This window comes from Microplitis mediator, chromosome 3 (assembly GCF_029852145.1).
Source record: "Microplitis mediator isolate UGA2020A chromosome 3, iyMicMedi2.1, whole genome shotgun sequence".
NCBI classification, from domain to species: Eukaryota; Metazoa; Arthropoda; class Insecta; order Hymenoptera; family Braconidae; genus Microplitis; species Microplitis mediator.
Window position 1 is genome coordinate 4,115,021 of NC_079971.1, and position 12,886 is coordinate 4,127,906.

The 12,886-nt window shown below is 32.4% G+C and overlaps 2 protein-coding genes across 6 annotated transcripts; both read right to left on the reverse strand.

Annotated features, from left to right (window-relative positions):
* Positions 1 to 187: 187 nt before the first annotated feature.
* Positions 188 to 1,094, reverse strand: LOC130664680 (uncharacterized). The gene is made up of 2 exons (XM_057464714.1): positions 893 to 1,094; positions 188 to 548 (listed from the first exon to the last, which is right to left on the reverse strand). Exon 2 carries the CDS (start codon positions 546 to 548, stop codon positions 258 to 260), a length of 291 nt encoding a protein of 96 aa, XP_057320697.1. The 5' UTR covers positions 893 to 1,094; the 3' UTR covers positions 188 to 257.
* Positions 1,095 to 2,707: 1,613 nt separating this feature from the next.
* LOC130664827 (tyrosine-protein phosphatase non-receptor type 4) lies at positions 2,708 to 11,502 on the reverse strand. 5 transcript variants are annotated; one of them, XM_057464943.1, is made up of 16 exons: positions 11,456 to 11,502; positions 11,027 to 11,241; positions 10,147 to 10,272; positions 9,915 to 9,963; positions 9,675 to 9,842; positions 9,492 to 9,612; positions 9,326 to 9,413; positions 9,067 to 9,219; positions 8,156 to 8,388; positions 7,916 to 8,083; positions 7,596 to 7,776; positions 7,232 to 7,399; positions 6,970 to 7,145; positions 5,193 to 5,736; positions 4,840 to 5,124; positions 2,708 to 3,644 (listed from the first exon to the last, which is right to left on the reverse strand). In XM_057464943.1, exons 1-16 carry the CDS (start codon positions 11,460 to 11,462, stop codon positions 3,561 to 3,563), a joined length of 2,766 nt encoding a protein of 921 aa, XP_057320926.1. In that variant the 5' UTR covers positions 11,463 to 11,502; the 3' UTR covers positions 2,708 to 3,560. The 5 variants fall into 5 exon arrangements, with proteins under 5 accessions (XP_057320926.1, XP_057320924.1, XP_057320925.1 ...); XM_057464941.1 differs by lacking the exon at positions 11,456 to 11,502 and having other exon boundaries at positions 9,921 to 9,963; positions 11,027 to 11,266; XM_057464942.1 differs by lacking the exon at positions 11,456 to 11,502 and having other exon boundaries at positions 9,332 to 9,413; positions 11,027 to 11,266.
* Positions 11,503 to 12,886: the final 1,384 nt, after the last annotated feature.

Here is a 12,886-nt window from a genome sequence, read left to right on the forward strand (position 1 = left end):
AGTACTGCCGAGCAGTCGGACAACTTTCTCTGGCGCATCATTTGACACTCGTTACTTCTGGTTTCACTCAGACCGTGGCCTCTATTTTAAAAGCCGATAAAAAATCAATAATAATAATAATTAGGGCGGTAGGAATCCAGGTATTGGCAGATTGGGCTGGAGGTAAAATAAAAAGACTGCGTTTTTTTATCGAAACTTTTTATATGAAAAAATATAAAACTTTAAGTACAGTGTAGGATTAAATTAGTCTGAGAAAGTTAGTGCTGGCCGATTCCGTCGATCTGGGGCTGGAGGTTGTCGACGACTTCCCGAGGAACTACGTCCCTGAGAATGGCAAAGAGATCTATCTTCTCGTCCCCGGGGATCGACTCACGGGCCACCAGTTCAATGCCTTCTTGGACATGTTGGATCTGAGCGTCCTTTGGGATCAGTAAAGTGTTTCTCGCCTGGCTTATTGCTTCGTTGCTGAATGCTTGCCCGTCTTTTTGAGGAAATCCGGATACGGTGTAGATTACTACCGCAAGTACTGCGAGTACTAGTCCTTTCATCTTAAAAAAATTAATAATTATTAATTATACAATAAAATTTCAATTTCAAATAAAAAATTAAACAAAAATTTTAATTAAAAAATTAAATCAAAATTTTAAGCTGCGTAATAAAATAAAAATTATAATTTTAAATATAAATTAAAAATTAATAAATTATTTCAAATTTGAAATAAAATACAAAATTTGTGACTTGGTCAATAAAAAGTACATAAATTTTATTACAAATTATAAATAGACGATTGAATTAAAAATTACTACGCAGTAAAATAATTAGTAAAGTAATTAAAGTCATTAGTAAGGTAATAAATTAATGACAATGATGATAATAAAAAAAAAATACTTACGATGATTGAAAAAAAACGAGAAAACTTAAAGTAACGGTTACAACAGAAAGTAAAAATAAGACTAAGTGAAATCGTAGGTAGACATCAGCTTTTATACACGGTTCAGTTTCTCAAGTATGGCAGTACAGAAGGTAGTATAGATGGTATGGAAGGTGGTACGGATGAACACATCGATATGTAGTCTAGTCCAGTCCAATCATCCTCTTACTCCCGAGCTGCGAGTTCCTGAGCCAAGAGAAGGGACCTGGTACATTTAAACCATTTGACCTCAATACCCAACTAAAACGTACTTAATTTATTACAAAAACTCTTTGTCACAACTAATCGACTTGACTGGAGCTATCAGATGTTTTCGGATGAGTTTTTCTTGGAACAAAATTTCTAAATTCAAACTGCACTGATGGACTGCTTCCATTTTAGATGACGAATGGTTTTTTTTTTTTTGATAATCAAGGCCATTCCCCAAGTGTCCCCCCCACTTTAAAAAAATTTTTAATGACTCAATTATCATTAACGTATTAAAGTTTTATCAATTGATTAAAAAAAATTAAAAAAAAAAACAAGAATTTATGATACTGAAGTTAGCAGACGTCTAATAATTTTTGGATTTTCTTTTAGACGGTAAATTTGAAAAAAAAAAAAAATTTGAAAAAATTGCACCTGTAGTTTTTTAAATTTTCTACAAGTGCATATTTTTAGATTTTTTTTTTTTGTGATTAATTTGCTAAAAAAAAAATTCAAAAATTTTTAATTATCTGCTAACTTCAGGATCATAAGAATTTAATGAAGTTCGTAATATTGGTAGATAATGACAAGAAAATTTTTGAAGAGCTGCAGAGAACCAGTAAAATTTTGATTTTCATACATTTAACATTGAGCTACATGAGAAATCTTGTTTCATCGAATTTATTTTTCCTCTAGCTCTTCAAAAATTTAATTGGATCATTTTCTTGTCATTATCTACCAATATGTCGAACTTCATTAAATCCTGGAGGGTAATTCTAAAACCGACAGTACTCCCATAGTTGGAAGTTAAACGAAATTTGGAAAATAAATTTCAGTAAAATCTTCATGTCGATTTTGTAATTCGAATTTTCAAATTTCGTAGACTAAAATCTATTCAACAAATTTTGTTTAACTCCCAATTGATATCCAAAAATTTTCGCTCGGTGGAATTGTCCTTTATTCAATTAATATTTAAATTTATTTTTAATTAATTCACTTGCATATTTTTATAAAGTGGGGAAGGGGGGGGGGTGTCTAAATGCCCTTAAGAGAAAAAATTAATTACTGTTTTAGTGCAAAGATGATACCGTTCGCACTTGGGTCCGAGAGAAAAAAATAAGAACGCATGTCAAGTGATAATAAAATGAATTAATATTTGAAACAATGAATAAGAAATTTACTACTCTCAAGTACGAAACTTGAACCATTTACTGAGAATATATGAGGATAAATTGGGATAAATCAGGATGGATGAAGGTGAGTGGAGATGGATGGAGATAATCATGAATTTTCCTATCCATTTCCTCAATTATTTCTCACTTTCCGAGGTCGGAAATTGCAAACCATAGGTTTCAAATTCGACTCCACCGTCCATTTAAATATAGTGGGAACTTAAACATGCAAATAACCTTCTCAATAAGACAATTTATATATAAATTGAGAAAAATATAGATGACCCGAACTGGGAATCGAACCCAGATCATATCGGTATCGCGTCCATCTTACGGCATTAAATAAATTAATATTTGAAACAATGAATATGAAGAAATTTACTACTTTCAATAAATATAAAATAACAATACCCATAAATATATAAAATGATTACTTTATTTGATCATCAAAAAGTACAAATCAATGAGACTAGACAGCTACCAACTCTCATACCAATCACGCGGCCATACAATTATTTTATTTAATTGACAGTATTAATTAATAAAATCACTACCGCTAAAATAAACAATTTTATTAATCGTTATATTAATTCATATATTTATATAATATATAATTTGTTTATATTGGCGCTCGTTTATACTTAATATATATATAGCTACCGTTTTATTTTGTTTTCTGGCACAATTTAATCGTAATAATTAGTCAATTAGTCAATCAGTTAATTAATATCAATAATTATCATATATTTATTTACATATCCGGACATAAATAAACCTTTAGCTTAACAGTTAATGGTAAAAAAATAGATACATGAAAAAGTGGATACTTTCAAACAATTTTACATAGATTATTAATTATTATAATTAATAATCAGCTACCTCTGTTAATTACTCATTATTAATTGAGCTTAAAGTTAACGTTAAAGATAAAATAGTTTCTATCCTAACTTTTATTTAATATTTTATTTAAATATTAATATCAATGTAACGGAAGAGTTAATATTTAAATCTTTCCTAATTTATAAATTATTTAAAAACTGGTTTTGACATCTGGTGGGTTGCGTCTAACGGACTATCATCACACGTCCAAACACTGGGATACTATCGCTATCTTTTATAATAAATATTTATATATTTATATATATTTGTAATAATTGTTAGTTATTACTATAAATTATTGTCTATTTGTTATTTAAAAAAAAAAAAAAAAAGTTTTAGCCTTCGGAAGGGCCTTGGACATTTGTTGCTTTGACAGTTTTTTAAATCTACACTTATCTACTAAATTCAATAAGAGGTTTCGCAATACCCTCGGTGTAGGCTTTATGGACAGCTTCACAGACAAACTTGTACTGACTCTGTAAATAAATTCATTAGTTTATATATTTATTTATTTATTTATGATTTCGTGGAACGGCTGCTATGCACGAAAAAAACAGTACTGGTTACTGTTCTGCGCAGTATTCAATGAAAAATATAAGGAAAATACATTTTAAGATGACTGGTTCATATTAGAAGAGAAGTGAGTCATCGCTTAATATGTACTACTACTTTTTAAACAGTAACCAGTGCTGTGTTGGATAGTATGCACATGTTGATAATTAGAAAAGTATACAAACTTCGGAGCACAGCTCTTGTTGCTGTATAGAAAATGGTTACTTAGATCTTGTAGATCTCATTAACATCCAGAACAGTATTCAGTCCTGTTCTGACATGAACTAGTCTCTAGTGTCGAGAATAGTAAAGACACCCGTAGCACAGAGACAATTTTAAGATGTCTTTTAAAAGGACAAGACGAATTTTATCAAATAAATAAGACGTAGATGTTAGTTCTAGAAGTCATTGGAAATTTGTCTTCTTTTTCCTGTCTTAAAAAAGTCATTTCAATTAAAAAATCCTTTAGATGACTTATTTGTAATTTACTTTTTGTCGTCACTTGCATCAAGTCTTTTCGATGACACATTTCTGATTGTTCTGTCAACATATTGGTGCCTTATTGATGTCAAAAACAGTCTCAAAACTGACATCTTATAGATGTCATAAATCCTAGTGTTCTACTTGGGCACATGAATTTAGTAACAGACATGATAACCACCGTAACCGCAAGTTAACCAAGCTACGGCTGGAATCTGAAGTCAACTTAACAGCAGGTTGGAGAGCAAAAGGTTGCGGTTAAGTTGACAGTAGATTGTCTGTGAATTCAATTTGACTTCAGATGTTACGTTAAATTAGCCGAAAATGTTTCACTGCAGAAACTTGCTAAGCAAGATGCGGCTATCAGGGAGTTCATTTCAAAACAGGACTGAGGACTGTTTTGGATGTTTATGAGATCTACGAGATCTAAGCAACCATTTCTATGCAGCATTTTCTATACAGCAACAAGAACTGTGCTGAGAGGTTTGTAAACTTATCAAACCATCAACGACGACTATTTTAACAGTAACCAGTCATGGTTCATGGCTCTATAGTCATGTTCCTGGGTTAGGTTCCCGGATGCCATAAGGGCTTATAGAGTTACGTCTTCACAGCAGCAGGAAGAAATGAAATACTTACAGCATTTTGAATCATCATCGCCCGTTGATCTCTCATGGATCTAACGATATCTAGTGGATAGACAGGCTGGTTGGCTTCAATAAGACACAAAGCTGTTTCCATAAGCACCAGGACTCCAGTGCGACCGATACCTGCTGAGCAATGGACGACTGCTGGTTCAACCATTCCCGTTCTGGCGGCGCGGACTCGCTCGGTAAATTTAGTGAACTGCCGCCAATCACTTGGCACTCCGTGGTCGGGCCATCCGCAATACTGCATGTGTGTTATGTCTCTTTCTTCTCCAGTCTGTAAATAAACTCAATTATAACCACTGGCCAAGTAGATAAACTTTCATTTTTTTTTTAATTACTTACGTTGATGTCGCGAAGAATGAACTCGCGAAAGACGAAAGTGTCTTCGATTTTCTCGGAGGTTGAAATGAGCATGAGGTTTCTTAGGGTCAGAGTTTCATTGAGAGCAGGCCAGTACTGGTGACATTTTGTGCGGCCGCGTTCGACGAGGGTCGTCAGCATGACGACGAGAGTGCTGCCGGCTTCGAGGACCATTTGCCAGAAGTCTGCTACTGTGGAAGACAGGGGACCTTGAGTCGCGATGTACCGGTTTATTATTCCCGAGCCGGGGATCTCCATGTTGACGTAGTTCGCGTTTATGTAGTCGCCGTTGACGCAGCCCATCAGAATCACTCGCGTCACGTCATAGGGCGAGATGTCGCGGTACCGGTTCTTGTTCTGGTTCTCGGCTTTTTTAGACTCGAGGGACGTCAGCTCAGGATTTTTGCGGTAGAGTTGCTCGTACTGGGCAATCAGTGCTCCGCTTGCGAGTCCGTCTGCTAGGAGGAGCATTGATTGGGCCAGAGCATCGGATCCAACTGCTGCGTGCGGTGCGTCAGGTACATATCTAAATAATAATAATAGATAAATTACAAAAATAAATATTTACAAAAATTGCACTTGAAATTTTTTTAATTTTCTACATGTGCATTTTTTCAGTTTTTTTTTTTTTTTTTAATTAAATTATTAAAAAAAAAAATTCAAAAATTGTTAATTGTCTGCTAACTTCAGGATCATTTAAGTTCGCCGACGTCTAATAATTTTTGGATTTTTTTAGAAACGATAAATTATAAAAAAAAAAATATTTAAAAAAATTGCACCTGTAGTTTTCTTAATTTCCTACATGTGCATTTTGTCAAATTTTTTTTTTTAATTAAATTATTAAAAAAAAATTCAAAAATTTTTAATTGTCTGCTAACTTCAGGATCATTTAAGTTCGCCGACGTTTAATAATTTTTGGATTTTTTTAGAAACGATAAATTATAAAAAAAAAATATTTAAAAAAATGCACCTGTAGTTTTTTTAATTTCCTACATGTGCATTTTTTCAGTTTTTTTTTTTTTAAATTAAATTATTAAAAAAAAAATTCAAAAATTTTTAATTGTCTGCTAACTTCAGGATCATTTAAGTTCGCCGACGTCTAATAATTTTTGGATTTTTTTAGAAACGATAAATTATAAAAAAAAAAATATTTAAAAAAATTGCACCTGTAGTTTTCTTAATTTCCTACATGTGCATTTTGTCAAATTTTTTTTTTTAATTAAATTATTAAAAAAAAATTCAAAAATTTTTAATTGTCTGCTAACTTCAGGATCATTTAAGTTCGCCGACGTTTAATAATTTTTGGATTTTTTTAGAAACGATAAATTATAAAAAAAAAATATTTAAAAAAATGCACCTGTAGTTTTTTTAATTTCCTACATGTGCATTTTTTCAGTTTTTTTTTTTTTAAATTAAATTATTAAAAAAAAAATTCAAAAATTTTTAATTGTCTGCTAACTTCAGGATCATTTAAGTTCGCCGACGTCTAATAATTTTTGGATTTTTTTAGAAACGATAAATTATAAAAAAAAAACATTCAAAAAAATTGCACCTGTAGTTTTCTTAATTTCCTACATGTGCATTTTTTCAGTTTTTTTTTTTTTAAATTAAATTATTAAAAAAAAAATTCAAAAATTTTTAATCGTTTGCTAACTTCAGGATCATTTTATAATGTCTGAAGTAACGAAACTCCGCACGACGTAATTTAAATTTAAATTTAAATCTAAAAGACAACCAAATCTGGTAAAAATAAAATTACCTGTAAGGAGGTTCTTCTTCAGAAGTCTCATCAGTCCCAGCAAGTGCATTATAGAGTGCATTTGGACGGACAGTCAAGGTCAGTTCACCATTACCCGTGTCTCGAGACTGTCTTATTAAATTAACCACGTGTTCATGTAGCATCCCGTTGACGTCAATACCGTTTATATACAAAACCTAACAGACAATGACAGTTTAAATAAATAAATACCAGCTCGTTGACGGACAATTACTAATCTGATGAATAATAAATAATGACTTGCCTGATCGCCTTCATTTAACTTTGGGTAACACCGATCGGCAGGTGTGTTTGGCGCAACACGAGACACCAAGATGGGCATATCAAGGTCCAGACCTCCTTTCACATTGAAACCAAAACGGCCTTGCTCATCTGGTGTCAGTCTTATTGTCACCAAACCATCTTCCAATATCTAGACAACGGGAATTAAATAATCAGCAAAATAATTTAAATTTTAAATCGACAATTTATTATTTTAATCGACTTGGACACCGACACTTCGTGAGCTCAACTATCAGCGAGCGACAAATCGCGTAGTTGGTGTTGAATAATTAAATAATAATGATAATAAAGTAAGTCGTAGTTGATTAAATAGTTTAATTGCTCACCTGTGGCGCTGGAGAACTAGTCGGCTCGCTGTAGTCCGGCAAATCATAGATATTTCTCTCGCCAGTGGTGTCGTCGTCAACGTAACTGAGAATTCTTGAGCCCAGAACTGGAGAAAATGCTCCGCCTTGGGTGTGGGTGCTCGTGTTTATCTCCTCTCTGAGGGACAAAAAACCACCCTCACTGTGTACGCGGACATGGATTCATACCAGACACAACATGCAACACAGAGTACAGTGTAATAAAACTATAACGCTATGTAATTATATTTTATTTTATTTAATAAGCTAATTATTGTTATTTAGTTTTTTTATCGACATACTCGTCACTGGGATTCCCCTCGACCCAAGCTTGTCGCGGTTCTCGGGATCCTAAAGACTGGACTTTGTTGTCGTATGGTCTTGGAGGTCTTGCTGGCGCACTCACTACTTTGCCTTTCTCTTCAATTGGCACTTGGTTTACTCCGTGAACTAGTCGTTTGCTTGGTGATCTATTTTTGTAGATTAGATTGAAGTTTGATGATAATTCATTTATTAGTTTGTGTTAATAGTAAAATGAATACCGTATGAATGTCCTTTCAACGCGGGCTCGGTGTTTTCCGTCTTCGACTGTTTGGAACTCAGTGCGGCCTGAATAAGTAAAACGGCTGCTGAGGGTCAGTGGGAAACGACGTGGTCGCATTTTCGGACTGTGAAGTCTAAAGAATGTGTGATGTTCAACACACGCTTTCCATAAATTTTTTGAACTACGATATGTTTGCATGTTGAACCCCAGTAAGGTGTCATAATTTTCCGACTGAAATTTGTTTTATTTTTTTATTTAAATAAATATGTCTAGGTGATTTTTCATTATTTTTCGGGGTATTCTCATTCAACGGAACCAATTCATTTATTTGTTTTTTTTAAGCGGCGTAATCTTTTTAAAATAAGTGCGCGAAAAAAATTTAATTATTGGGAAAATTTAAAAAGTTATAGACGTTTGGAGCCGAGCAGTCATTTAATATGAGGTCTGGTAATAATTTTAATCGCGTATTTCTCAATACTATATTTTTAAAACTGGTACACGCGATTATTTAACAACTCGAGCAAATTAAATTCGCTCATTTTTTTTTTTCAGAACTAAACTCTCAATCACATGAACCAGACATTTAAATTTACTGGTAACTTTCATTTTTTTTTTCAGTCGCTCAGCTAAAAAATACCAGATCACGTTTTTTAGTTAATTGCCGGCGTTTTTTATTGGTGAATTTGATTGATTCTGGTTCGTGCCCACCAGTATCTTTACTGACTACAAAACTGTTTTTTTTTACTCCGTATTGTAACAACTGTAGTGCCGCGGGTCTAAATTCCTTTCAAGGCCGTCATATCTTCTAAACTCAATATTTCAAAATTCAAATTTCCCTGAACCCAACAGCGACAAAAAAAAACCATTACGCCAAATGAGAATACCCTGTAATAAAAATAAATAATTAACCTGTTCTCTTCTTAACTGAATAAAAAACTGCTTCCGTTTGAATGAAATCTTGACGATTTTCGACCAGGAAAATACGTTGATTTTAATATTATTCTGGAAGACAACTAGGCCTATCGACGTCACTCCCAATTGTATCTCTTTGTTCGTCGAGTCCTGAAAAACATAATTAACAATTAAATATTAATTATTTAAAAAGTTTGCTACTGTACTGACATAAGACTAATTTTAAATAATTGTCAAGTACAATAAACGTGCATACCCTTGCCTTATGCAATTCAACTCCGTACATATCCAGCCGCTTCACATGGTCGAGAAAATTGAATTCCGCATCCGCCGGTAATTGTCCTCTATTCAATGCAATTAAAATACAAAATTTCAATTTAAAAAATCCCATTAGTCTTCAGTTAAAAAAAAATTATTCTTACTTATGAAGTTTATGAAGCTCGCAGATTTTTTTCTCCATTTCTTCAGTCTGCCCGGGGATAAGTTGCAGCCGTGATAAGTAACCAGGTCCATGTTCTTCCGGATGATAGTCACCCAACTCAGCTGTTAAATTAAAATCATTAATTATCTATCATTAAATTAATTACAAAAAATTTTACACTTACACTGCGCAGTATAACTCGCAATTAAACACGCAGTACTAGTCGGAAGCTGAAGCTTTCCCTGAAGAATGTCTCTTCTGATCTGCAGATAAAACTGATACCTCGTGTACTCTTCTTGCAGTTTACTCGGATCAGAAACATAGAATTTAACTTTGAAGAAAAACTGACCGCCTATAATAAATATGAGCATTTAAATATACAAAAATAAAGTTTATTTAGGTACTTTAAAAGAAGGATCTTTACCCTTACTTCTTATCTGCTTTTTAACCGGCTTCGAAGGGTCTAGCCATCTCTATAAATAAATTAAATATTTAGTCAGTACTTTGGTTCGAGCTTCGAGACGTCAGCTTTCATCTTACGGCAATAATTTATTTTAAAATAATAATTTGTATCAATTTTCTGCCCACCGTAAAACTCAGTCCGGAATAAATTTCATAATTACCCAGTAAATATGGAAAATAAATATACAAATTACCATAGCGTCTGAATTCGGACACACAGCGGCACCATTTTCCGTATACTGCAAGCCAAAGTAGTCTTTTTCAATGAGTTCCAAGTGCTGGAACACTAGGTCCAGTAATATTTGACCTTTCGCACGTTTCTAAAATAAATAAAACAAAACATTAACCATTTTAATTATTTAGTATATTGTGTGACAAGGGATGAGACAAAACGACTTCAGACCAGGGTGAAGTTGGCTGACATCACCCGCAATCTGAAATTATTTCCTGCATTGTAAAGTTTCAGTGTCAGCAGTCAGAAACAAGTTCATTTTCGACCAATGGTGTCATCAACTATTAAATTGTCATTTGCAATTTATAATTACGCAGAAACTTTGAATTTTATTTATTATTGACACTAATTTTTGTAAAACTTAATCACAGAACTGTCATTTATGTAACGAAAACTCATAGTCTGGAATTACTATTAAATCAAAGACAAGATCAGAGTTTAAATTCCGAAAGCTTCAGTCAGCGGCCAGAAAAATTACTTGTTTCTTCCCAAGGGACAAAAGTTTTTTTGATCGCTAACTGAAGACGTAATTTGCGTTTTTTAATATCAACTCGCGGCATTGGACTGAAATTCGCTTCTTTTGACTGGCGGTCGAGACACTGAAACTTTAAATTTCGATGCTGGTATCATAAAATAGTCTATTACACATCTAAGGAGGAAAGTTTTCACCAGATCTGCACCTGAAAGTTTAAATTCTCACCCCCGTTTATAGAAATAATGGAGTATTCGCTAATTTTTATCATTTGTTTTCTCGCAAGTTCTTCCCTCAACAAGGCGGGAATTTAAACCTCCAGTGCGGGTATGGTGAAAAAATGAATAAAATAACCAGGTCAGGTACTTACATCAAGTTGAAAGGTGTGCTGGGTGTCATCAAGAAAAACTACAGTAGCCGCCAGTGACTTCAATCTCCGATCGCGCGCCAGCTCGGCTCCTCGAACGTGGTAGCTCCCACTGGAGCCACTCAGCGCTCGTCTCGACACACTCTCGATCATATCAACAACCTGGACAAGGTGAGTCAGCCACCTTCCAGACAGGATGCCAAGTCTCCGTCGATAACCTTTTATATCAACACACACACACATTATTATTACTTATCAATTATCTACATTTTTTAATCCACTCCAAGCGTTATCTCGCCCAGCCTTATCAAGCCATCAATTTAAATCTAAGCTCATTTTTTTTTAAAGAAAAAACTCAGCCAAGCTTTTTATATTTTGTTAGAGCATTAATTGCATTATAATTATAATTATTTATTATTAATTACTAATTACATTCCATTGATAATTTATTGTTTAGCTTAAAATTACTATTCTCTCGTGAGAACGAGTTTAATACTGACAATTATATAATCTAATAGTGAATTTTTGGCATTTGAGCTAGATTAATATAGAACATGATTCTTAAAATAGTTATATGTAAATTCATATATTTATTTGAATAAATGTATACTTAAAAAAATATTTCATTTAGAAAAAAATTTATCCAAACTTACCATCATTAAATTTATAACTTTTATATAATTATAATTATATATATATGTATATAAATAATTAAATGAATTTATCACCAGCGAAATTGTAGAGTGAGGGTAAAAATAAATTTCACTTTCATGGAAAGCTTTGATGAGTGAACTCGTTCCTTAATTTATTTAATTAGCTCTCATTAAATATTTAACCCGGCATTTAAAAATAAAATATTTATATATATTTTTTAATTATTGTAAAATATGACATTTTTATACTGATTAATTTTAAATATATAAATTTAATTAATAAATATATATATGTTTAAATAAAATATAAGTATATGGAATATGGAGTTTATGAAGACTGACAGTAGAAACTTTCACTTGTAAGCCATGTGGAGACAATGAGAGTAAAAAAGTTTTATGATTATTTTTTTTTAGGTAATCCAATGTAATGAGAATAAACGCCAACCACTATGCTAATTAAATGCTGTCAGTTATTCATTCTCACATCCTCACTTATTAAATTATTTGTGGATTTTTAAGTTTTTAATTTTTGAATTATAAAAAATTTAAACACTGGTTTTATTGTCTGGGTGATTTAATTTTTTAAATTTATGGGTTTATTCAAATGGTTTTGTATTTATAGAGAACGCGAGTTGGAGTATGTAAAATTAAAAAACAAAAATCATGTATACGAAATATACAGCGATCACATCATACAAAATCTGTGAACGCTTGAAACCGCGGTAGCCATCGCGGGTTGGTAAGGAAGATTTTTAAGTTTGAAAGTGGCGCCATCTTGCTACTGGAGAAGGTGCGTAAGACGAGTGTGAATGTAAGACGACAAATCTAAAATTATAAATAGAGGAAATAATTCACAAATATTTGTAATAAATGCACTTATTAATTAATTTTTAAATTTTTCAAATTCGCGGGCTTTTTAAATTTTATTTGATTAATTATTTACTCTATTAATAATTTTAAATTCGTCTCTGCTACTTCACTCTCAGGTAAGCCAGAGTATTTTTTTGAGAAAAGACAAATTTAATTTACATATTAGTAAAGTATAGTTTTTACTTGCATTCAAATTTATGTGCGAATGTAATTGACAAGTGGCAATTTTTCAAATTTCTAAATAATTTTAAATAAAAACGATTCTAAAGTGAACAGACTAACAATTTTCGGATTCAATCAATCAAGTTCATGATATTTTGAAATTTCCCGCCATTCGCGT

Coding starts and splice junctions, on each gene's coding strand:
- LOC130664680 (XM_057464714.1), bottom strand. CDS start 548: ATGAAAGGACTAGTACTCGCAGTACTTGCGGTAGTAATCTACACCGTA.
- LOC130664827 (XM_057464940.1), bottom strand. CDS start 11,266: ATGTGTGTGTGTGTTGATATAAAAGGTTATCGACGGAGACTTGGCATC. Junction 9,843..9,914: donor AAAGCAGATAAGAAGTAAGG/GTAAAGATCCTT, acceptor TATTTATTATAG/GCGGTCAGTTTTTCTTCAAA. Junction 8,084..8,155: donor GTTGAAAGGACATTCATACG/GTATTCATTTTA, acceptor CTACAAAAATAG/ATCACCAAGCAAACGACTAG.